General features: G+C 41.3%; 1 protein-coding gene across 6 annotated transcripts; it reads left to right on the top strand.

Moving 5' to 3' along the window:
• The first annotated feature begins 84 nt into the window (after window positions 1-84).
• PTDSS1 (phosphatidylserine synthase 1) lies at window positions 85-25,281 on the top strand. 6 transcript variants are annotated; one of them, XM_084510447.1, is made up of 14 exons: window positions 85-377; window positions 5,575-5,666; window positions 7,130-7,174; window positions 9,323-9,447; window positions 10,824-10,982; window positions 14,346-14,497; window positions 16,295-16,436; window positions 17,303-17,415; window positions 18,887-18,952; window positions 21,881-21,980; window positions 22,843-22,911; window positions 23,424-23,493; window positions 24,782-24,899; window positions 25,022-25,281. In XM_084510447.1, the coding sequence occupies exons 1-13, from the start codon at window positions 199-201 to the stop codon at window positions 24,892-24,894; spliced, it is 1,425 nt and encodes a 474-aa protein (XP_084366573.1). In that variant the 5' UTR covers window positions 85-198; the 3' UTR covers window positions 24,895-24,899; window positions 25,022-25,281. The 6 variants fall into 6 exon arrangements, with proteins under 6 accessions (XP_084366573.1, XP_084366576.1, XP_084366574.1 ...); XM_084510450.1 differs by having other exon boundaries at window positions 24,785-24,899; XM_084510448.1 differs by having other exon boundaries at window positions 25,018-25,147.
• Window positions 25,282-25,622: the final 341 nt, after the last annotated feature.

The following is a 25,622-nucleotide window of genomic DNA, read 5'->3' on the forward strand; positions in this document are numbered from 1 at the left end:
TCCCCCCGTTTCTCCCGATTGGTCTCGCCCTCCCCCCGGCCGCCGTGGCCCCGCCCGTGGGGGCGGCGGGCGCGGCGCGGCTCCCTCAGCGCCTCAGCGGGAGGCGGCGGCGGCGGGGCCCGGCCGGGGCCGGCCGGAGGCGAAGGTTTTGGGGCTGAGGGGGGGACAAAAATAATAATAAAAAAAAAAAGTCCCGAAATGGCGTCGTGCGTGGGCAGCCGGACCCTGAGCAAGGACGACGTGAACTACCGGCTGCACTTCCGCATGATCAACGAGCAGCAGGTGGAGGACATCACGCTGGAGTTCTTCTACCGGCCGCACACCATCACCCTGCTCAGCTTCACCATCCTCAGCCTCATGGCCTTCGCCTTCACCAGGTGAGCGGCACCTGGGGGGCGCCGGGGGGGCGGGGAGGGTCCCCATAGGGTTCCTATGGGGTTCTGGGGGGTCCCTATGGGGTCCCTATAGGGTTCTGTGGTGTCCCTGTGGGGTTCTGGGGAGGTCCTATGGGGTTCTGGGTGGCCCCTATAGCGTTCCTATAGGGTTCTGGGGCGTCTCTATGGGGTCATCGTCAAGTTCTGGGGGTTTCCTATAGGAACCCTATGGGGTTCTGGGGGATCCCTATGGGGTCCCTATAGGGTTCTGGGGGGTCCCTATGCGGTTCTGGAGAACCTCTATAGCATTGCTATGGGGTGCTGGGGGGTCTCTATGAGGTCCCTATAGGGTTCTGGGGGTTCCTTGTAGGAACCCTATGAGGTTCTGGGGGATCCCTATGGGGTCCTTATAGGGTTCAGGGGGGTCTCTATAGGGACCCTATTGGGTTCTGGAGGGTCCCTATGAGGTCCCTATTGGGTTTTAGGGGCCCCTGTGGGGTTCTGGGGGATCCCTATAGGGTCCTTACAGGGTTCTGGGCGGTCTCTATGGGGTCCCTAAGAGGTTCTGGGCTATATGGCCCCTGTCAGGCTCTGGCAGAGTGGGAGATCCCCCTCAGAAGGGCGCCGCTCTTCTGTGGTGTTGCCTCAGACTTGGGTGGTCTTCTCGCTAAAAACGAGCCTGTGGCTCCAGCAGTGCCCAAAAACAGCTTTTTACTAGGTTATCACGGAGCTCGGCAATGACATCACGCCGGCAGGTAACCTACCAAGGGTTCGCGGAGGGCAGGGACTGTTTTGTGTCATCGTTTTCACGCAGCGTGCTTTATCTGGGGCACATCGCCCCTTGGCATAGGGCCCCGGTACTGATAAGCGTAGCCACGTTCTTGCCCCACCACAGGAACAGCCTTCACCACCGCAGTCGTGCATGGAAATAAAGCCGAGGACAGGCACAGGTATCTTCAGGAGCCTTATCTGTAAGCAAAAGGTATAGCAGGGCAGGCTGCGGGGCACCTCACGGTGTTGTTCCAGGTTGTCCACGTCTTTTATTGCCTCCTGCTGAATGGGACTGCGAAGACAATATTAGCATCCTCCTCTAGGTTCAGTTTCTCGCACAGTTTCTGGGCAAATAGGGATTCTGGAGAGGTTCTGGCTGAGCTAGTGCATCAGGGTTTGGACTCATTTATGCTTTAGTGATGTTGTGTGTATGTGATTACAGATTGCAGTGTCCTCATTCATTATACTCTGCTTTTGACAGGAGAACATCCTTAATTATCCCTAGGCCTCAGATACAATTCAGTGTGTAATCTTCAATATCTGAGGGATCCGTTTTTAATAGTTAACTCAGAGATGTTTCTGTGTGTTGGTACAATATTTAATCAGGAAGCCTTGCTGCGAGTGTTCCTCTTGCCTCATGTTCCCCTGTCTGATAACTTGTCCTGCTGTCAGGCTAATTTAGGTCAAATTGGCAACGTATTGGGGAATTCTCATCCAGACCTTGTTCTGAGGGGCTAATGGCATTGATTGCTCACCTTTGGGAGAAGAAAAGGCTCCTGCCTTTAATTCTTCCAAGCAGAGGATGAGTCAGGCAGCAGCTTTGGGACTGTGCACTCTTCTCGGCCCAAAGAATATTTATTGAATTCTCAGGTGGTTTGTTTGTTTGTTTGTTTTTTCTAAAGAGGATTGCCATCTTTTCTTTCTTTTTGTCTTGCTAGCTTTCTAACTCGCCTTGGTTTCATATTCTTTCCCTTTTCTCTCTCTCTCTGCTCAGCCTCACTTCCTGTGTTTAAGTACCTATTGACTTCTCTTTAACACTTCCCTGTTGCTCCTCTTGTCAGGTTGTGGGAATTACTGTTTTTTTTTTTTAATGTTTTTTTTTTGTTTTGTTTTGTTTTGTTTGTTTGTTTTTTTTGTTTTTTTTTGTTTTTTTTCCTTCCCCTTTTCTGCTATTTCCAGCCATCACAGGAATTTCCTAAATCAGGGTGATACCAGAGCGTTGCCTCCGTTGCCTTATTTGGGACGCTGCTCAAGCCATATGTTCTTGAGAAGCTGAGGGAGGTGGGAATAGCTCCCCACGTGCTTCCAGTGTGTGCTCCCAGCTCTGGGCTTTCTGCTCCCATCAGCTTATTGCACGAGTCTCCAGTGGCTGCGTTCATATTTCCACCTCCTGTGCTCAGTCAGGTGTGCCAAATGATTCCTCTTCCTTGCTTCCCCTGTGCTGTCAGATGTTCCGTAGCACTCCCGATCGATTTATAAAGCAGGGGATTTTTTCCACGATACATTCATACCAACGTTCAGCAAAATGCATTTTTTCAGGAACTTCAGCATAGGCAGAGGAAATCTGGCTTCCCTTAAAGTCTCTCTTGCCTCTTCTGTAATTGTTCAGCGCCAGAAATACCCGAGGGTTCACGAGAACTTACAAAATGCTTTTCCCTCGGATATACCAAGCCTCCCTTGGGATCACCGGGAGCCGATGACACCGCCTTTGAGCAGGCAGATGAGGGTGAGACAGAATTTCAGATAGCAGTAATGTTCAAGGAGCAGTAAGCAGAGTCCAGAGGAAGAAACGTGAGTGTTTTTAGCTTCTCCATTTTACAGCATGGGGTAGTGGGCATTCTCTTTTTAAAGCACATCCTTCTGGTGCCTCTGACAATGGCTGCAGCTGCCGAGCTTGTTTCCTGCTGAACGAGCCAGACGCAGGCTCCTCTGCTTCCAGACCTCACCCAGCGTGGAGGCACGGAGTGGTTCTCGCTTTCCCTGCCTTTTTCCTCCCTGGAGCAGAGGGATGTGGCCCTCTCCCAGCCCCAAGGCAGCCTGCAGGAGGGCAGCTGGCTGCTGGAGGGGATGTTGGTGGATCACGGCAGCGTTTATGGAAGGCTTCTTTTCCCCTACACTCTAAATTTAGCGTCCTTGCTATTTTTACCCCAGTTCAGTGTCCTCAATTCTTCTTGTTGTGATTTAATACCTACTTTGTGTTTTTGCAAGATGCTTTTGGAATGCAGTGCTCTGGAACAGGGAGAAGATCAGGAGAGACAAAAACATCATGAAGTTATGAGGTGCTTTGTTGTTTTTTTTTAATTTATTATTATTTCTTCAGAAAGCGCCAGACTTGAAAAACACATTTATGAAGTGGGTTCAAACCGAGAGAATTTTCTTCCGTCCTCCCACACGAGCGTTAGAAATCTCATTTGTGCTGCATGAACGCCGACATTTCAAAGTCGGCATCGAAGTTCCTGAGGCTAAGCGAGGAGATGATTTAGCACATTTTCCTGATTGCAGCTTGTTGTGATCGCGTCTTTCCTCCACCGGTTATTTTGCCTCCCTGTTTCCTTCGGTGTCCTCAAACCAACTCTTCTGGGCAAGCGTTGTAATTCTTATCTTAACTGGCACGCCGCAGCAGGTCTCTTGCTGCTACCTGTCTTTACCTGCTTCTGGCAAGGAGATCGGTTATCTAGCCCTTCTGAGAGGCACCTCCGAGCAAACCAGCCAAAAATGCTTCTACCACTCGTTTGGAAAGAGCTGTGCGGTGATGTGACTTCAGTAATCTCTTCAAAGTGAAGAAATCTGCCCAGTTGGTGGCACCAGTGACAGCCTGTGGTATTTGCATGCCTTAAAGCAGGAACATGGCTTTGGCTGAGCCCTGAGGCTCTGTCTGGGAAGGGCTCTGGGTGAGACCAGCTCTGGGGGTTGCCAAGGGAGCCAGAGTGAAGTCCTGGAGCTGGGAATTTGGGGCCAGTGTGAAGTGTCAGCCCATGCAGCGTGGCTGCTGGAAAATGACTGCGAAGTCCGGGGTCAGCTGCTTTAAGGAAAATGCTGAAGGGGGTCCCCAAGGCCTGCAGAGAAACCATTTGTGTTTAATGTACTTTTTGCTGCCGTACGGATGAACTGACACAGCGCTCGAATGTCTCCTCGTGATGAAAGTCTGCCATGGAGCTATTAAGGTTCAGTTCTGAGGGCAAGGGAAATAATTTGGCAAAGAGAGAGAGAGTTTATGGCTGCAGCAAATACATCTAGTGTGGAGCACATTTGTGCTGTCACAGATTATTACCGAGCCATCCAGAAAAGTGACAAATGCTCTGCCAGAAAGAGCTGTAGTCCCTCTAAAGTTGTCTGGGACTTTTTTGTGTGTCGTGGGTTGGGGATAAATAAAGGAATTTATTTAAATAGATAAACTGATCACAGGCACATTGAAATTACCCAGATAGAGAAACTTTGAGCAGTAGTAGCTGATACATTGTGAAATATCAGTTGTGCTTTTTCCTATAGTTTGAAGCTTTTCTAATTTTATCGCTGAAGTCTCCTAGAAGCTGACTGCTGGTGAGAAGGCTTGGGTGCTGTCTTTGTCAATGTTGCTGCTGTACTCTTTATATTTATATATTATATATTTATATAAATATAATATATATTTATATACCTGCAAGAGAAATAAGAACTTGGTCAGGTGTGCCTTGAATTCTTAGATCTTTTTTTTCTGGTCATAATGTGACAGTAGCACAAATAATACCTCATATGTTATTCAGAACTTGGGCTTAGTAGATCACAAAGCAGGTGATTTTTCTATTTCTATTTTCTTTTAGGATTGGCTGTGTCTGTGTTATACACAATTTCCAAGCTGTGTGAGGCAAGATGCTGTTCTGTGGGTTACCTACAACCCTGGCATAGGGGATCTGTGGCTAGGGAACAATAAAATATTAAAGGCTGATTGGAATAATACTTTTCCCTGTCTCCGTGTACTCACCTCAGGCATTTGGCATTGGGAACAGGCCAAGGGAAGTAAAGGGGATTGCAACGTCAACCAAAACAGCAGAAGGGAAGATGGGAACTGCATCCAGGCTTCTAGAGTCTTGGTCACCATTTGCAGTGTAAAAGTGCTTTTGATGATTTTTCTGTGAAAATTAAAACAGCGGGATTTTTTCACGTTGCTTTAAATGTAGTTACTGTTAGAAGTCACTGCAGAAGCAATGCTTGTGGCTTGCAGGTGTTGATGATGTTTAAATGCCTTGTAAGAAAGGATAGCCAGAAGTGCAGAGTGGAAACCATTTGCTGCAATTACTGTCTTGACTGGGTACATAACCAGCATGCTTATTTCTTCTACTTATTTCCATGTAATCTTTTATTGAAGTAATTACATCTTCAGAGCCTTTCAACTTCACCTTCAAAATAACACTTTAACACTTTGATGTTCTCTTTCTCTCTCTCTCTTCAGAGATGACTCTGTCCCAGAGGAAAATATTTGGAGGGGTATCCTCTCGGTGATTTTCTTCTTTCTAATCATCAGTGTTCTAGCTTTTCCCAATGGTGAGTAAGGTCCATACATCATTTATTGCAGCATGTGAATTTGCCTTTATCACCACTATGTTTATTTTGATTAAAGTGCCACTTTTAAATGTAATTTTTCTCTACTCTTCTGAATTCCCTTACGTTAAGGGACAGTATAAAAACGCGTTGCAGTCGCGTTGAGTGGAGATAACAGTGAAGTGCCAGTTATTTATAGCTTGTCTGTACCTAACTAGGAAGTCGGGTTTTCAAAATCAGCGTCTATGTTTGCAGGTGCACAGCTGCTGCTCAGACTGTGAAGTAATGATGCTGCCAGATCCTTAAGTAATGTTTCAAAACACGCTGCCTCTGTGTGTTTTAGCAGAAGTGTAATTCTGCAGTAATTCTGAGATGTAACATGTAAATCACCTGGTGATGGGTACGAACCCTCTACATCACATTACAATGTCAAACCACAGTTGCTCAGTAGAAATTTAAGTCAGACAAAGATTTTGGTAATGGTATAGGGAGCAGAAGGTGCAAAGGGGGTAAAAGCTGTGGGTGACACTTAGCTCTGCAGAGGAAATGCTGTCTTTCCTGTTTTTATTTATTTAAAATTTTTGCTCGTTGCTGTCAGCAAGAGCCTTATTCTTGGGTCAACTCCAACCAGTCTTAGGTTCGGCAGTGTTCAGAAATAAATGAACGGTAATTGTGCTCATGGCATGCTCCTGGGATGTATTTTTCTGATGTTTGAACATTATTAATTGATGGCTTTCACAAAGCGCTCCCTGAAAAACCAAGCGTCAGAGAAGAATGAACTTCATGCTTACAACTGTGAAAGAGCAATCCACAGCGTGCACTGAAAAAACTAGTTGGCCACATCTCGCTCCCTAAATGTACATTTCACGTTTAGATGTTTTCCACTTTCGCCAGACTCAGCTTTTCTGCTTTTTTGCATTAACTCAGGTGATTTTAATCGAATAAAGTCAGGTTAATCACTGGCTTTAAAGTAAATAATAGCGACACTGGTGAAGTGCACAGGTATCGTGCACAGCTATTAGATGTGTGATACTTAGTTTGGAAGTTTTAGGAGGCCTGTTTGCTAACATTTCTTGGTCACCTGAAGGCTGAGCACTGTATTTCTTTGCTGGCATGCAAAAAGAGTGTATTTGACTTCACTGAGAGCAAGCCATGAGTTGCTGTGGTCTAGCAAGCAGAGCAAGAGATTCTCAGCTGAGATATGGTAAATGGTATACTACTGTTCTGGGAACAGCTCCCATTAAAATAATTGAACGTTATATTTATGTCCTGCTAATTGGCAATCTCTCTCCCCTCTCAAATCTGATACATTTATTTTTTTCTTAAATATACAGGAAGGAGCCCCAAAGTTTTGGGCATGTTATACAGCTTGACATAGAACTGATCTATGGTTATGTCAAACTTGGGATGAGAAATGCCGTTCTTGCTGACTGTTTTCTAACAGGCTTTTTGTTTACCCTCCACAGGACCTTTTACACGCCCCCACCCTGCAATATGGCGAATGGTTTTTGGTAAGTTTAAGTTGTGTTTCTGACTCAGTGCTTTGGCAGGACCGACCATTTTTCTTCTCCGATGAATGGATTTGTCGTGAAACATAATTTGTGTGTCAAACTTAGTGAATAACTCTTCCCTCCCACTTCTGAGCTGTTGCTTATAATCTGTTCTGAATTATGTTTGGGAACATCATTGGAGTTTCTCTATGTTGGGATCGTGTAAATTAAATCATCAGAAAAGGAGCATTCCCTCCGATTCTTTGTTTTAATCCTATTTTGTCTGTATGCATCCTAATTCCGTCCCCACTTTACTGCCATCTCTTCCCAACTCAACTAAAGGAACTAGCTTACTTTAAACTAAACCTGATTTAGTAGAGTGTTTCTTTTCATTATCTGCAAAACATGCTATTTTTTCTTAAATAGCAGAATCGGTTAGTTGAATATGCATTTATTAATATTCCTAAGGTGTATTTTTTCATTTTTTTTAATTTCAGCAAAATTACTGTAAATACTAATTGCATTCATAGTTGGGAAAATAATTCCATTAACTGCAGTAGCTACCAAGTGAAATCCTGCTCCTTAAACACCTGAATTACATGGCAGGAACATAAACATTTTAAAAATAATCGAGAGTTCACAGAGCACAGCCTAAATGTTAAGCATATTTACAGGGAATTAGGCGGATTTGGTTTAAAAGCTGGTCCCTTTCTTTTTAACGGGACTATGAATGTCCCTCTCTCCTTCCACTTCACAGAGCTAAAAATAAGTAGCTTCCCAAAGTAGCTGATTACTCATCTGTTGACATTGGGAGGATACTGCTGATTAGATAGTACTGGTTAAAGAATCCTGCTCCTTTTGAAGCTGGGGAAACGCAGTCCCTACTGCTCACTTCTGATTACAGCAAATGTAAATTAAAAGAGCTTTCCCAGGCAGAGCTTGACCCTCTGTATTTCTGGGGAAAAACTGCAAGGAAAATCACGAGTGACATCTTCCCCTCTCTAATCCTGCTTCCTTTGGTGTGACTTACTTAGCCATGCTAGAGGTCTCAGATCTGTGCAGTCGATGAAAGGCAGGAATGGCACATCTTCAGCATTTCAGGATGCACCCTTACCCCCAAGCTGCACTTATTTTAGTAGTTTGGCATCTGTTTACCTGATGCATTTTAGGGATACACTGCAGAAGACAATATAGACTCTCTGTACACGTGTGCACTTGAATGGAACTTTTCTAGCACGTCCTGGGGGTTAATAACACTTCAGTTCTTCTTTTCATAATTGCTATAGTTTGTTTTGGATGGCAGATGCTAAGTTTTTATTCATGTTAATTTTTCTACCCTCCACGACATCACTGCAGGACGCAAGTAAGTTTGAGTGTTAGACTGTAGAATTGGTGTGTTTATGTGCCTCTTCCAAATGTGGTCATAGATATCTGGACTTGTGAGTAATATAAAGATACATTCCCAAAAGCAGCTTCATCTGCCTACAGATCTACACCTAAGACCCTTCTTAACTTCATACAAGTTTTGATTTATTTTCTTTTTTTTATATAAAATCCATACTCTGACACTGGGAGGAGAGAGGAGGTAGTCTCAAACGCATCGGTGTTTCTTAATTTATAAATGTATGTAAGCATATCATCATCTTTATCTTCAAAAGCTTCAAACAGCCAATTTTCCAACTCGCAAAAGTAACTGAAGCCTGCCAGTCCTCCAGTTTATATTTGTAACCACTCTTTGTTGTCAGATTAGTAAACTGATCTTGGTGCTGAAATCTGCATTTAGGCTTGGAGATTTGACCAACAAAACTTAAAGTAAAGGCAAAAAGCCAATCCAGTCCTGTGATCCTGATGTGTCTCCTACTACGAAGCTTCCTGATCACGGACTTGTGTTACTCATGCCCAAACTGTCTAGACTGATTCTTTTTTGACTGGATTGATAGAGTTGAGCATACATCGTATCACATGAAGCAGGAGATAATATGAAAGACCGAGTGCTCAAAGATTAACACCTGCCTTATTTCTTAAGCTGCTTTGCTTGTAGGCACTGTATGTAGAAAACTTAATCTGTGCAAAGTGGGCATGTGTTGAGTTCCTGTTTGAAAGCTTTTTAACCTTCTGTGTCCAAAAATGTTTTTGTGAATATGATTCTAAAGCAGACTCTTTTTGCAGGTCTCAGTGTGCTCTATTTTCTGTTCCTGGTGTTCGTGCTCTTCCTTAACTTTGAGCAGGTAAAAGCAGTGATGTACTGGCTGGATCCTAATCTTCGGTACGCCACAAGGGAAGCAGATATTATGGTATGTATCCTCGGCACCTTGTTGGACATTTTGGCTTTTTTAGATATGTTTTGCATGGCTGGGAAGGGATAAATCTGAATTTACTGTCATTTGCAATGCAAGGTTTTGCCTGTACTTGATAGTTGACACAAAGGGTTGACTCTGCTCGTTGACTCTGCTATTTAGTGACACTGAAATCAGTTGGAGTGAAAAACAGTCTTCTGGGAGAGCAGATTCAAGAAAGGGGTAGGAAAAAAAAGGCTGTGCAACAGCAGCTGGGAGATAGGAGTGAGAAGCAGCCCTGCAGCCTGTGGAGAGGCCCCTGGTGGGACGTTTTGCAGGACGTGTGGTGGTGCTGAGGCACGGGCAGCCTGCTGTTAGGGTGCTGGGAGGACACGTTCCTAAATGGAGCCTGAGCATGGGCGTTAGTGATGTTGCTGAGCAACAAAAGGGAGCTGAGACGAAGTCTGCTGGTAAGCCAGGCTCACCTGGCTCTCCTGTCATTTAAGCTAGAAATAAATTCAAGTCAGGAGAGGACTAGTGTTACTGCTGGCACAGAACCACAGTACAGCAGATTTCCTGCCTGTAGCAGCAGCAGAGACTTCTGAACTACTGATCCTGATAACTGTCACTTAAAGAAAGTTGGAGTAAAGTTTTCAAGTGCAGTGATAATGGAGGCTGTAACTTGGTCTCTTCTTGTTCTGGCCAAGTTGCTTGTGTATAAAAGGAAGTTAAACACGTTTCACTGTATGACTGGCAGAGCGGTGGTTGAAAAGGTGATGCATCAGGTGGGGGGAAAGGTCCTAGTAAAAATAAAAGCAAAAATACTTTTTTATTTTTTCATCTGTATACCAGGGCAAGAGTCCTGTAAAATTCTGCATTCTTGTCTTCATGGAGACCAGGATTTAACCATTTCTCTACCATCCCTTTTTCAACTTGTTCATGGCTCGTTTGTGCAGGGGTAGCAATGGTTCAGGCCTGAGGGAGAAGCCTTTCTTCAGCAGCTCTGAGCAGTGCTGTGTTGTTACCTGCAGATGGCAATGTATGTTTTAGGAGGGTTGAAGAGCAGAGAGCTTCTTACATGTGTATTTCCAGTTGGAGATAGTTCAGTTTGTGCCCAGTGACAAGATAGAACCCCCTAGATTCAGCCTTCTGGTGGAATCCTGATTTATATCCTGCCTATTTTAAGTGGACAGTGATTTCTAGCTCTCGCTGTTAGAATGTAATGAGAGAACACATTTCTTTTGATATTGGTGACTGAAATATTAATTAATATTCTTAAGGAATCATCTGCTCATTTGGGTTTCACTGGGTAGAAAGAAATTCCCTCATTCTAGTGTTTCTGCAGTTTTGGGTTCATCGAAGTTATTTTTATTTGTATCTTTTATCTTTAACAGGAATATGCTGTGAACTGCCACGTTATCACTTGGGAGAGAATCCTCAGCCACTTCGATATATTTGCTTTTGGGCATTTCTGGGGCTGGGCTATGAAGGCTTTGCTGATCCGCAGCTACGGGCTGTGCTGGACTATCAGCATCACCTGGGAGCTCACGGAGGTAGGGCACCCGTTTATCTCAAGAAAACACGTGACTCTTTAATTGTTCCGGGACAGAAGGGGAATGTTCCTAGAAGGATGAGTCGCTAGTTCTCAGTACAGATTCATATTTTAAGCCTTATAAACCAGGTGCAGAGCAATTGGTTTGGTCGCAGTAATGGAGAACAACAAGCTGGGCTTTAGGTAAGTTGGGCAGATGATGGTTTACTTAAATAGAAAGGAAGTTTTGGCAGCTTATTGTTTCCATCCATACTTTCTATTTCTGCTGTAATAGGAGCCAAACCTCATATTATTTCAGGTGCTGATTTTTATACCCTGATTTTGAGTAGCTATTCTCCTTTTTCACCTTGTAATACCCGTCATCAACTGTCATGATCCCCTTACTCCAAATAAAATAGCATTTAAACGTTTTATATGGTTTATACACCATACAAGTGTTTTAAATACTGCACAGTAAAAAGGAGTTCTGGAATCCCCAAGGGAAGTGAGAGGACTCAGGGGAGAAGTCCATATGGAGCAGCAGAACATCATTCAGTGTGCTGTTCCCTGTCATGAGGCCAGAGGGCATAGCCACTTGTTTTGTTAAATCGTACCCCACAAGCCTCGTTTATTCATGTTGACTGACATAAAAATGTGGTTTTTATTGAACCAGGATTTAAATTATTTCATACCCATTGTAGTCCCCTGTACCATGGTTTGGGGGACGATTGACTTACTTTTGTTATCCAGCTTTACCACAATTCTCCCAAGCATGTGTTTCAGTCAGTTAAAATAGGTTTCAGTAGGGTTTATTTTAAATAAGTTTAAATAAGTTTTGACCCTTACATCCTAATTTGATTTAGTCAGTTGACTTGCTTGGACTGATGATCTTTATTGTTAGATCTGTTTTGAGAGTTCAAGCTGATTAATTAGAATATGCATCACCAAAAATGCAAGGATGTGTTTCTATAAAAAAAATGAGTTTCATGATATTTTTTTGATGGGACAATTCAGAGAAAAAAAAAGTCCACATTTTATCAGCTTTGGGGGCAGTGTAGTTTAGACATTTTATCAGCTTTGGGAGCAGTGTAGTTTAGCCTATCATACTTAAGATACCAAATGTCGATAGAAACACATTTCATTTAATCTTTAAAACTAGTTTTCTATAGGGCTTACCTTCTTGAGAATGCTTGGCTTATCTGACAGTGCGTTTATAATTCAGAAATGTAGATAAGGATCTAGTTGTCAAACTAAATTTCTGGGTTTGAAAATACTGGTGCCATGAACTCATATTCAAAAAATATTTTTGTTCTGTGGCATTCAAGGTTACACTGGTTTTTAAGCCATTTTGAAACCGTTTTAAGCTCAGAATTTCACAAGTACCCATTCACAGAGAAGAGCTTTGGTGGTTATTGTACTCATTTTTCCCTTTGGAAAAGAAGTTTTAAATTTGGATTTGTTTCACACACTCTCTTATCGTTCAGCTGATCTTTACACAACCATCATCTTCAACTTGACACCACACGGGGTGTCTAGTGTTCCCACTTGCTGAAAGGCAGATCGTGGGGACAGACAATGTGTTGGGTAAGGTTCAACATACGGAGAGGTTATCACCACCCAAATGGATTTTTAATGAATTAGTTAATTCAGGGGAGTCATTAGAAACCTGCAGAAGTTATCGGGGCAGTTACGGAGGGATTTAGCTGTGCATCTCCTGTTAGCATTAATGGCTTTGAGCTGGCTCCCCCTTCTGAAATGGGACACTTGGCTCTCGCTGCTTACTATCGGATTAAAGCTGGGACGCGGGCGGGCCTTGGTCTCTTGTTCTGAGAAAGCAGCGAGCAGCTCAGACGGACTGCCTAACACCTGTGGTCTGCTCTTTGCTGCCTCCCTATCTGTAACTTCTGGTGCCTTTGTCTGGATTATTGCATATTGGGATTCATAGCCTAGTGTCCCTTTTGGTGTTAAACTTACTTGAAACATGAAAGGGAAGCTGTCTGTAGCAAGATAACAAGCAACATTGTCTAGCTTAAGGCCTGAAGAGAACTCAATTTTCTTCTTTACAGGTTGAAATTCAGTATAGCATTGGCAGAAGCAACCAAGCTGCTTTGATACATTTTGCAAGAGTTTTCAAAGGAAGGGTCACTTGTCAACATCAGGCACTGATTTATTATAACTTGACCATTAGCCATTCATCCTGTATAGCAAGAACGTTCTTCTTGTTCCTTTTGACACATCTGATTTTTTTGGGGTATTTTATTTATACATTTGTCAACAAAAGATGCTCTGCCACCAAACTGTACCAATAATCTTCCACAGACACACGAATCAAATTATGTATGTTCGTTTACTGACAAAATTTGTGCTGTGCTTATCAGAGGGTTATTTAGTTAGCTATTTGTTTTGTTAAGCTTCTGCAGGAGTATTTCAAGGGGACAGCTTAACAGGTGGCTTTCTTGAGTGCCAGTCCACAGCTAGATTTTTTTTCAGTCTCTTAATTATTGGGTTGCTCTGATTTTTTCTTATTTTTTTTCCCCTTGTAGAACAAATAATACAACTATTTTCCTTTTAAAGGAGGATGAGAAGAGCTGAATCCATCTCTCAGTAAATTATGCTTGTATCTTGCCTCAACTGTTGCCATCTGGCCAACTGTCCTCCTCCACTCTACCAAAAGCTATCAAATGTGTCTGTAAACATGTTTAACTGCCTTACTGATGCCTCATGGCGGTCTTCAGTTAAGCTGAGGATTGAGTTCAGAAAGGAACTGATTGCTAAAGAAGTAAATCATTTTCCAGGGGAAATTTTTAAGGGCCTGAATTTTGCTTTGCTCTTTCCCAGTGGTGGCAGCTTTTCAGTCCAACACTGAGTTGTTCCTGGGCTATTTCCCAGTATCTTCATCTTAAAATCACCTTCACAATTAGTACTTACCAGTATGCTCTTAACTGCTGGAGCCGTTCTGGATCAAGTATGGCAGCAAAGCTTGTAGTGTCTGAGTTATTGGTGAACTCTAAATCTTCCTACAGTCACTAAATTTCCCAAAAAACAGTAAATGAAGGAGTTTTGAGATTTTTTTTTTTTAAATCAGAGCAAGTCTTAAGTCCTGAATTTCAACACATTTTAGTGCTGACAGCTATTTAAAAATCTTTATGTACAGCATTGCCCCAGCAGGGAGTGGTGAGAAGGAGCCCTGAGGTCTTACACACTCTTACCCAAGGCCTTCCAAAGTTAATGAGAGGACTCCCATCAAATTTCAGTGATTGTGGCTCGTGTCTTTGAAGTATGGCATGTACTGAAATGCTGGTATTTGGATGTGTTCTTAAAAATGAATTTGTATTAATTCTGTGCTGTTCCTCACCCAGAATCTTCTTTTTGCTGTATTCTGTAGCTCTTCTTCATGCACCTTCTGCCTAACTTTGCTGAGTGCTGGTGGGATCAAGTCATTTTGGACATCCTGCTTTGTAACGGGGGTGGCATCTGGTTGGGCATGGTAGTTTGTCGTTTCTTGGAGATGAGGACCTATCACTGGGCAAGCTTCAAGTAGGTCTAAATTAAAGCTTAATTAAATATTCTTTAATATTAAATTGTTTGGAAAATAGACGTTCTTTGCATATGTAAAATGCATGTAATACAGAAATGACATGCAAGCTGCACGTGCTAACAGTGCTGTAAATTTATTTTGTCTTAAAAATCCTTTTCATATTAATATTACTTTAGAGCATATCTTTGTAAATACGGTTATGTATATATTTTTCTTTGCAATCCAAGTTACAATTATTGATGCCAAATGAAGGAGGGGGGAGGAAGTAAAGCTATTTGCATTTTCAGCTTATTTTATAGAAATAAAACTTCGAAGAAAGCAACGAACAAAGCTAATTGTAACTGCTTTTCTCTTTATACAGTATTTGTAATCTCCAGATTTGGGTTTGGCTTGATGAGGCAGCGTGGCAGCCTGTTGATATAAAAAAGGAATCAGGCTGGTTGTACCTGTGTTGTGAATTACCTTACCCCACTGCTGACCCTCCAAAATAAATGATTTATTTGCAAAATAAAGTAGCATTTGCTGTGTAAAAGGGCAACAGCTTGTGGCTGAGTAGGTTCCTGTTCTTAGCTCTCCCACTGTGGTTTCTTTCTGTTGTTTTTGCCCACCTTCTCCCACCTCCTACCTTTGTTCGTTGCTCTGAGAACCATCCAGCCTTCAGCCTCAATTCAGTTTTCCCACATTTCAGTTCAGACAGAATAATGAGCATTACAGCTGATGTTCCCTCTGATTTTGGAGAGCTCACTGAGAATTAAAGCAGATAGCAGAGTATCTTTGGCAGAACTATTTTTTATTATCCTTGTGGGATATTTTTCTTGTAGACGTTTTGGACCTTTAATGTGAGGAGGAACTGCAGAGAATGAGAAGCTTTTGCTTATGCTCTTTTGTTTTCTTTTCCCTTTTTTTGGTGAATAAACATGGATCTTAAAGATTAGAATATTTCCCCCCACCCTGCCCCCCCTTAACCTATTTAACCTTAGATTCCACTAGCCTAAGAGAACACAAATATTACAAAAATGAAATCTGATTTATTTTTTTCTTTTTTGTCCAGAAGGGCCAGCGAAATAGGTTGAAAACTGACTTCTAACCCAGAAATCTCTTGATTTTCTTTTTTTTCTTAGAATTCCCTGTCCTTTGGGTGGTGTTGCTCATCTGAATTGTTACCAAAAGCAATAACCATAAGTCATCTGTCAGATGAACCTCCATTCCCTTTCAAAAGGGAATTTAAAAATCTGCTAGCTTATGACAGTGCTACCGCATTTCTCTGGAAGAGAGTGCAGCTAAATACCAGAACAGCAAGGGCTGTGTGTGCTGTTAGTGCAGTATGCTTCACCCTGTGGAGCCAGCCTCTTAAACGTTTGATGAATAAGAAATTTAAGAGATCCTTGAAGGACTGATGTCCACGAGCTCTGGAACATCAGAGAGATATTTGGCGTTGGGATAAGAGCAGTGGCAGCATAGACTGAGGAGAAGAATCCTCTAGATTCTTCAGGGTATTTGGAGAACTGTAATCCTCCTTTATTCTTCCTTCACGGAGAGAATGAGAGAGAAGTTTTTTAGGTAGTTACTGACTCAAGGTAGAGGTGGGTGGGCTTTCATAGTGTGTCCTGACCGAAATGCTTAACAGATCACATTTCTCAATTCCCCCTTGCCCGGTACACAGTTATTTCTGTAGAGATCTTTGCTATCCAGCAAAAAAAAGTGTGATGGTTCTGAAACATCCGTAACGTGGCTATTGTTTCTTTTTTTTCCCTTGCCTCTTCCTTGTCTTCACTCCAGCCATTCTCTTTTTCTAGGGATATTCACACGACCACAGGGAAAATCAAAAGAGCTGTGTTGCAGTTCACCCCAGCCAGCTGGACCTACGTCCGCTGGTTTGACCCGAAGTCTTCATTTCAAAGGGTGGCTGGAATCTACCTTTTCATGATCATTTGGCAGGTAAGAAGCAAATTCTGTGAAATCAAAGCTGCCATCAGCTCAGTTACTTATTGGCTGTGTTCGGCTAGAAGATATTCTAATGCAATGTATGGCTGTCACTGAAATGCACGATTAAATGAATTGATCATACAAAGCTAGTCAGGGCATTGTTCACAGGAGTTACATGATAGTTCGGGAGTGTAATTACAGAATCTGTGGAAAAGGGGGGAAAAAAACACAAATGCCACTGGCCATCAGTTTACTTTTTGCAATTGATACAGTTTTAAAAACTGCCAGACAGGTGGGTTTTGTTTGTTTTTTGTTTTTTTCTTTCCCATTGACTTTTGGATGGATCACTGATCCTCACAGTTCTGGCTGGGATCCAGCAAGACTCCGTAATATGTTCCAATTGCCTGGGTACATAGTCAGGCAAATGCTGACAGAATTCACTAAAATAGCTTGTTGTTAACTTGCCGTATTTAGTTTTTGAAAGGACAACCAGAGGTGTTTAATCGTTTTTTGGGGGGTTGGTTGGTTTCTGTTTTAAATAGATAAGTTCTCTTCTAGCCCTCTACAAAACTTGCCTCAGTTATTCATACGTGAAAGATTCCAGAAACCTTCTGCAGTGCAAGTTAGTATCTGGTCCAGGTTTCATAAGAGACTAAATGCTTTCACAGAGGTGTCTAGGGAAGAATTTCTTGTGTTAATGGCTCATTCCTTGCTTATAGGCACTTTAAATTCTCAGCCTAATAAGCAAGGCTACAGTGGAGCATTAAATAGCCCTTCTCTGTTCAAGTTACCATATTAATCCACAATTTTTCTGTAGTAACTCATTAAGAGTTATGCAAATTGAACACTACTAACTGATTTTTTTTATTTTTATGTAGCTGACTGAGTTGAACACATTCTTTCTGAAACATATCTTTGTGTTCCAAGCAAGCCACCCTTTAAGCTGGGGGAGAATTCTCTTCATAGGAATCATTACAGCACCCACTGTAAGGTAATTTGTGTTTTGTTTTGTTTTAACGTTCAGAGTAACTTGACTTCTAGGGACCCAAAAACAACATGTAATTTGTGAAAGATTGCAGTTCATTTCAAGGAATTTATGCTTTAGCCACCATGAAAAGCAAAAACAATCACCAATTCTCAATAAAGTGTCTTTTCTGCCCAAACTAGTAAGGTGAAATGTATGTAAACATCTGTGTTTCCATAGGGATGCAGAACCTGTCTGTTCCATTTTCTGTTTGTATAGCAGCTGCACGCTTTATCCTTGAGGACTGGGTGCATGCAGAAGTTTGGGTTGATGAGTCAGATGCTCACAAAACTGTACATGAGGGAAAATAAAGCTGTTGTTTTTTCAGAGTTCCTTATGTTGCTTGTCTACAGGAAACGTTAGCATGTTATAAGATAGAGCATTACCTTATTCTGAATGATAGGACGTCATCTGTTAACTTTTTTGTAGGAACTACCCTGCTTTTAGTCACGCATGCTATTTCACAGTCCTCTTTTTTTTTTCCCCTGTGACGTAGCTGAATGTAGACAGAATTCACAGTTTTGATGTTAAGAAACAAGGTATTTCCCATTCACAACTAATGTAATGTTACCTTGGACAGTTAAATAGCAGCCATGCATTGCTTTTTTCCTAAAAGTGTTTTCTTGAAGCTGGTAGTCACTGAAGTTATGTGCGGTGATTTCACACTGTTAATTAAATCACCTTAAACATCCTATAATCTCCTAAACGAGTTTTCAGGTGTTTTATGGCACTTCACAGCCTGTAGAGATCTTTATTCTTAAACAACCCTTATGTTGTTTGATTAACAGCGCTTGCCGTCCCCATTTGTCAGCAGAAATCAGACACTGAGGAAAGGAACTTTGTTCTCATATACTTAGGGTTCTCCTCTCTTTTAAAAGAGAGGATTTTAAAATTCTCTCAAAAATTTAGGAGCTCAAAGAAAACACAGCAGAATTTTCTCACTACTTAGTCTAGAGACCAGAAAAACATGCTGTTTAGAGCGTTCACCCAGGATATGGGGTAGCCACATTCAGTTACTTCCAAGGTTTAAACCCACATCTCTCAAGTGCAATTGTTAGCAAATTGAAGAGAAGCTGTGGAAAAAAATGGGGATTTTCTAATTCTGAAGCTGTTGTTTGTTGCCTAAAAGAACTGGAGATTCAGTGGAGAGACAGGAGGCAAATACGTAGCTCTGCTAGCCTACTAGTTTGGGTACTTTCCCAGTCCTTGCTCTCAGGATTGTTTTCTGTGTTGTTTCAAGCTATTTGATCTATGTGATAATCTGTCCTGCTAGAATTGGAGCCATCTGGTAGACATCCAGCATGATTGCATGTGAATTCAAGCATCAGCACTTCATTTTCAGTGCAGATCCAGTTATAACATAAACTAGGTTTCTAAATGTAAATGTTCTGGGGACTTTCAACATCGCTGAAGAATTTTCTTGTGTTTTCCTTCGCAGGCAGTACTATGCCTACCTCACAGATACGCAGTGCAAGAGGGTGGGAACTCAGTGCTGGGTGTTCGGGTAAGTGTTCTTGCTGTGTACAAACCTGAAGCACTTGAAGAGGTATTAAGTAGGAATCCAGCACAGAAACAGGCTTGAAACTGGATGAAGCCAGTTCGTGTCTTGTAGTTCCTGTCTCGTAGTGGTTTTAGTATAAATAACAGTAAAGAGAGAATTTTTTTCTTTTTGCAAGTTCAGAGGAAAGGAAAATTCTGGATTTAGGGGTAGAACATGAGAATTGATGGAATGAGTAAGGAGAATAAAAGGAAGATCTAGAAACTGCTGGATAAAGCTAGCCTCCTTCAAAGTAGCACTGGCCTTGCTGCCCGTATTCTCAGTTAGGTGAGAAGGATAAAGCTTTTGCACCTACTGCTTTCTGTCATTAGAGTAACGTTCACCAGGCTGTTGAGGTGGGCACTGCTGCTATTTGAGGAATCACAACAAAAGGCGGTGAAACAAACCACAGTTCTCAAAAATTCCTATTCTGTTCTCGAAGAGGGAAAAGAATAACGCTGCGAATAATGGTTACCTTGACTACGATCTCTTTCAACATCTCTTAGAGACCTTTAAATGAAGGGTTCGCAGGATTGCTTCTGGTGAGAACTTCCTTCTTTAGGTGGTTTGACTGAAATGCAGCCTTCTGGAAACCAGAAGCGTATGCTGTTGTGGTACTGTAAAAGCTTGCAAACAAACAACCCAGTAATGTCCCTCCTGGTTTATGACTTGGAAGCTTACAAACGGGCAAGCATAAAAGATCCTAAATCAAGTCTTATGAAAAAATACACGTCAATTTTAAGAAGCTATTAAAGAAGCTCATTTCTGATGGCAATGATTTTAAATGAAAACAGGCTTTTCATTCTCATTGTCAGGATTAGTGTATGTCTTATCTCCAGTTGTCTAAATCATTTTTGTGCTTAATAGAAGCAGCTGTTGCTTAAATTAGCGTAGCATTTCAATGAGCCATAAAATGCTCAAATTTAATTTAGTTACAGTGCTCTGCCAAACTGCCCCTCACCTTTATTGTTGGTCTCGGGGATGTCCCAGCATTTAAGGAATTGCTGAGCTGGCAGGCTTGTGTCCAGGGACACTGTATCACCATAAGCAATACCCATTTTTCAGCAGTTAGTTGAGATGAGAGTGGAACACGCTGCAATGTAATTGAAGGGACTTCTAGTCTTGCTTTAAATGTACCCTGGAGAACATGACACATGTCTCCTTGGGTTTGGAAGGACTTAAATATTCACCTCTTTCACTGAGATTCCACCTTCCTGGATGGATCTATTACTGTCTTCAACTCATGGTCATAACATCCAATGGATATTCAAAAGGTAGTAACTTTCTGTTCTTGTTTAGGTTTATTAGAGCTGAGAAGGAGTAAGTAATGTATTCTGTAAGCCTAAATCCCCTTACCTGGGGAGGATTCCCCGATTCCCCCTACTCAAAACATGCATTATGATCACTAAAGGGAGACTGCGACATACATAGTCCTTAAAAAGGCATTGGCTTTTTTTTAATGATCATTACAGAGTAACCTGTCTTTTGGATTTGGGTGTTAATTTAGTACCAAAATAACTAATCAATCAAATAGTTAATAAGTGCTTAATTTACAATTAGAATCAAATAAACTTGCTGTGTTTGTGCAGAAACATCTGAGTAGTGACAGAGCAACTGAATTACCATTTCAGAGGTTCACATTTAAATACAGACATTTTACTGAAATATTTATTTAAATGTTTTAGGAATTGAGATGTTTGTATGGAAGAAAAAACATTCTTTTTAGCTACAGATGGCAATCTCAGAGTCATATAAAAGATGCATATTAAACTGATTTATAATTTGGAGGGGGGAATTTTCAAAGTCTGTGCTATGAAGGAAGAAAGATGCGTTCCCTATTTCATCCAAGAGAAATAATGTCTACATATTCTTTTACAAGATGAAGGGAGGCATAGTTCTGAATGTTTGCTTTCTGACTCAAATCGTTGAGGATGGATTACTGCAACTGTCATCCTTGGTTCAAAGCTCTCACTGAACACGTTTGTCTAATAAGTCAGAAAATAGATATTCAAATAAGTTTTTGTGATTGCATATCTGCAGCCTGATCTAATTGTGGAAAGTGTGCACAGTGCAAGTATTCTTCATGCTGCTTGTTGCTGTAATCTGCTGGAAAAAATAGAGCAACACCAAGAGTTCGTGGAAGCTTTGGATTTATAGCCCCTTCATTCCACCCCAAGTGGCAGAGGGGACTCCACAGCATTCAGTCTGACAAGATGTAAATACCTGATGATGAGAAAGAGATGGAGCTTGGTTTTATTCTTACAATGTTGGCTAGGAAAGTAAATACAGCAATTTTTTCCTCTCACATTTCTCCACAAATCCTCTAATATTACAGCGTGGACCTGGGTTTACACGTAAACCAGAGCAAACGTGTGGGCTCTCAGAGAATTTGGAATACTGTTTCATGTTGTTTTTCTCATTAAAATACTTCTGAAGTGAGCAAAGTAACCTATTTAGAATTGTAGTAAATTTGTTTCCTGCAGAGAAATATCCAAAGCGTAGTTCTAGCTCACCCAACAGGGAGTCTATTGGTCGTTCAGCATGCAAAAGACATTTCTATCTGGTGAGGGCTGAAGCACAGTGGTAGGTATGAACAGAAATTCTCAGCTATTGGCACACATTCCTGCCTGTTCCTTGGACAAGCAGAGGCTTGTGGAATTGTGGCCTACTAGCTTAGCATTTTCTGTGGGCTGTTTATGCTGAAGAAAAATAAAGAATGAACAATAAATTTTCCAAAGACTTTGAGTTAATGCTGTTGTTGGGGAGATGTGTGCTCGCTAGAGAGTAGTGCTTGTTTAGAGCCGACCATCCCGAGCCTGGGCTGTGGACATGAGAGTTAAGTCTTTTGTGTTTGTAACCACTTTTTTCTTCCGTTTTTCTTGTATTCACTCACAGGGTTATTGCTTTCCTTGAAGCTATTGTGTGCATAAAGTTTGGACAGGATCTTTTCTCCAAAACACAAATCCTGTATGTTGTGTTTTGGCTTCTCTGTGTGGTAAGTGAGATTTCTCATGTGAAACATAAGGCACAGCAAAGGCATTGAAAACATCTAAATAGCTTCCTCTCTGGAACATTGGCAGCAGGGGATCATTGTGAGGGAATGCTGGTAAAGAACGTCGTGCATGTCCTAGGAAGAGCAAATATGAGATTGTTTAGAACTACTCTGAAGAGACAAGAATAACTTTTTCCTTAGTTCTTGACCTAGTAGAATGTAGTCACTTAACCAGTACTTACCAAGGAAACAAACTGTGGTTATAGATCTTCTCTTTATGAGAGAAAATGACAGTTCAGTTGAGGATAATCTGGGAGCTGCTTCTGACAGTGCCCTCTGGAAGAGAACAGGAAATAATGAACAGCATTAATAAGTAATGCATGTTGCTTCAGACTGAAGTCTTACAACTGCAGAAACCCTGCTTTATCAGGCAAATTGTTTTCACTCAGCCTGCAACTTTCTGCACTTCAGTGTAATTACCGCAAATGCAGCATGAAATGCCCGTTTTACAACAGCAAACACATTAGTTAGTCTTGCCCAACTTGTAATTCTGATGCTAAACACATTTTAATGAAAACTAAGGCATTTCTTCTGGGCTGTGACAGTTAAATGCTTCTCCCTTCTGACTGGGAACACAGTTCGAACAGGTGATAGGAAGTCGGTATTTATTGTTCTGCTATTTAGTGTATCCTAAAGTTGGAGCCCAAGTTTTAATTGATGTGAAAAAAGATGCAGAGAGAAACAGAGCATGAAAGTCTCCAAACATGGAATCTCCAGGAATTCAAAGATTTTGAACCAGCAAGGAATTTGGGAAAAATGAATAAATAAGTAGTTACATTTTTTTTTCCTCTCCTTCCTTGTTTAGGCCTTTACAACTTTCCTGTGTTTATATGGAATGGTTTGGTACGCAGAATACTACGGCCACCGAGAAAAGGTACTTTACTAGGATGCCTGGTCTTGTTTTATACCAGAATGAAACAACAGAGCTACTAGATGTTAGGATCCTTTACCAGAACTAACATACGTGGGGGAGAGGGGGATGGTTTGGAGCCTTAACTGAAGTCAATAGAAAGAACTCTGAATTCAGTGAGCCTTGGACAGATCCCAGCTTACACGGTGGTTTCTAAAGAATGTTGTCCTCTTGGATACCCAAAACGAGGCTGTAATTTTGGCAAAGCATTCAGGGACAAATGGTCAGCTGCTGTTCCCATTGTACAGGTGGAATGCTAGGGGAATATTAAGAATACTGGGTTACACAACAGATCACCTGGCAAGTGGTGAATTCTTACTGCACCATCTATGTTGTACCTCTTAACTATGAAGGGAAACATCCGAAGTGCTGGTTGTATGTTTTATTAGGACTTCTGCCACAGTTTCAATCTACAAGTCTGTGCTGGCCTCAGGAATCAGCATCCCAATGACGTGTGTCCCTCTTGTGTTTTGCAGACCCTATCAGAAAGCGAAGACAGCCCATACAGTCCAGATGCTTCCTGGCTTCATTCTAAATTCAGCAGAGGTATTGACACTTTTACATGTGTGTTCTTATTAATGCTTAGCATTAGGAAATGAGGCTTGAGAAACTTACCTTGGAGACAGCTGGACTTCCTTAAGCATCCCTGCAGGAGCTCTACAGATAAATCATCTACAAAGCTATTTGGTTTTACTGTCTTTTTTTCTTTTTTTCTTACAATTCTAAGAAATGTATTATTTTTTTTATGGAGCAGTTTCTCTTTTCTCCTGCTATTCCAGATCATTCTTGGAGGTTTAAGACGTTACATATTTCATAAGTGTTCTGAATGGGTTTTCTACCTAAACATTGCATGTTTGGTTTTAAATATATGAGTGCAAATTATACTTTTATTCCTCCTTTTTAAGAAAGTAAAGTATGTGCCCTGGAGCTTATGTTCTTGCTGACACTTGCCTAGTTAGTGCAGCGCTGATAGTCATAAACAGCTTCTTCTGTACTTACAGGCAGCCCACCTCTTTAACTTCTTTTCCCTACACTAGAGGTCAGTTAATTTACTCTTCCTCTTACTATTTAGTGTGGGCTTACTGAAAAAAAATCAAGCTTCACATCTGGATGTGACCTGTCAGAGCTCACGCTCCAGATGTTAGTATCGTTAAAATATTTCTTATTTATAATATACTTGAAAAACGTCTACAATTGAGCTTTTATATGCCAAATGTGATTTCTCTAGATGCAGATAATAACTTATTCTTAGTTTAGTGCATTTGTGGACTTTTATTTGAAGAAAAATTGCTTGCACTTGAAAAGTCTCTCTTTATACATGCTGGAGAAATCTAGCCAAGCAAATATTTGTTCTCTGACTTTATCTGTTTCTTTATTAATTGTGAACTTAACCTCTTCGTGTTTTGCTCTTGGATCCTTCTTTCAGTCCCCATTGCCTCTCTTTGTTTACTCGGAGTCAAACACTACCTGTCAAGAAAGACTGAATCTGTGACTTCAGTCTCATAGTTCTTAAATTCTGATAGTAATAAAACTTCTGTCAGTAATAAAAGTGTAGAGATCTGAATTATTGATGTCATTTCAAAATAGAAGATGCTTCACCACTATATTCTGCTACGAGAAACTTCTGAAATCTCTTGTAAGAGGAGGAATTTTACAGTTCTTAAATTTGTTTTCATTCTTTTTTGTAATTAGGCCACTAGATGGAGTAGGAGTACCAGTTTGTATTAGCTTGAACTACTCCATACTGTAAATGCTGTAGCTCCAGAAAGCCTTCACGGTCTTTCAGACAAGAACTTGTCAATGTCAGATAGTCAAAAAGTGTTTTATTTCTCAGCAGGTGCTGACAATAGCCCACCAAAACATACGGTCAATAGTGAAAGCCACTCATCTCGGAGGAGGAATCGGCACTCCAAGTCAAAAGTAACAAATGGAATTGGCAAGAAATAAGAAAGGTGCCTGAAGATACTCTACAATGTGATTAGAGATGACAGAGAAAATCAGACCTGGTTCTGAGCTTCCAAATGGAAGATTGATTTTTTTTTTTTTTTTTAATTTTAAATTTTAAAAAAGAAAGGCGTTGAAGAAAAGGATGGTCAAGAGGGAGCCACCGGTGTTGTGCAACTCATCGCCTGCTGATACTTGCCATTCACTGATTTAAACCTAGTTTCTTCAGCATGTGGCAACAAAAGCTAATGAAGAGTATGCTGGAAAGAAAAGTAATTTTATCATAGCAGGTACACCCTGTTTTGTGTTCAGGTGTTACAAGTGCATTTTAATATCGTAGCTGAGGCCATAAACATGAAGGTTAGTAAACTGATAATCAGTTTGCATGGTTGATTGGATTGTTCTGTTTCACTGTGTTCTTGTTGTTTTCTAGAAGAGTATGCAATCCTTTGACTAAAAGCCACTGCCCGTCTTTCTCACCACTAAACTTTTCTATATGACAGTTGGTAAATATTTAAAATGTCCATACACGTCGACAGCTGCTTGCTTTTATTTAAAGGCTCTACAGACCTGGTGACAGTGTTCTACCAGCTGAGAAATGGGTCCAGGTTTCTTGTAAATGATGTGAAATTGACCTTCAAATACGGTCCTTTTGTTCTGCGTTGTCCTTCTGCTTGACTGTTACAGATTCTATTTCTTTGAACGTTTTAAAATCCTCGTATAAAAACCTG

This window comes from Aythya ferina, assembly GCF_964211825.1.
Source record: "Aythya ferina genome assembly, chromosome: 2".
In the NCBI taxonomy this organism is placed as follows: Eukaryota; Metazoa; Chordata; class Aves; order Anseriformes; family Anatidae; genus Aythya; species Aythya ferina.

Coding starts and splice junctions, on each gene's coding strand:
- PTDSS1 (XM_084510447.1), top strand. CDS start 199: ATGGCGTCGTGCGTGGGCAGCCGGACCCTGAGCAAGGACGACGTGAAC. Junction 17,416..18,886: donor ATTACAGCACCCACTGTAAG/GTAATTTGTGTT, acceptor TTTCCTTCGCAG/GCAGTACTATGCCTACCTCA. Junction 22,912..23,423: donor ACTACGGCCACCGAGAAAAG/GTACTTTACTAG, acceptor TGTGTTTTGCAG/ACCCTATCAGAAAGCGAAGA.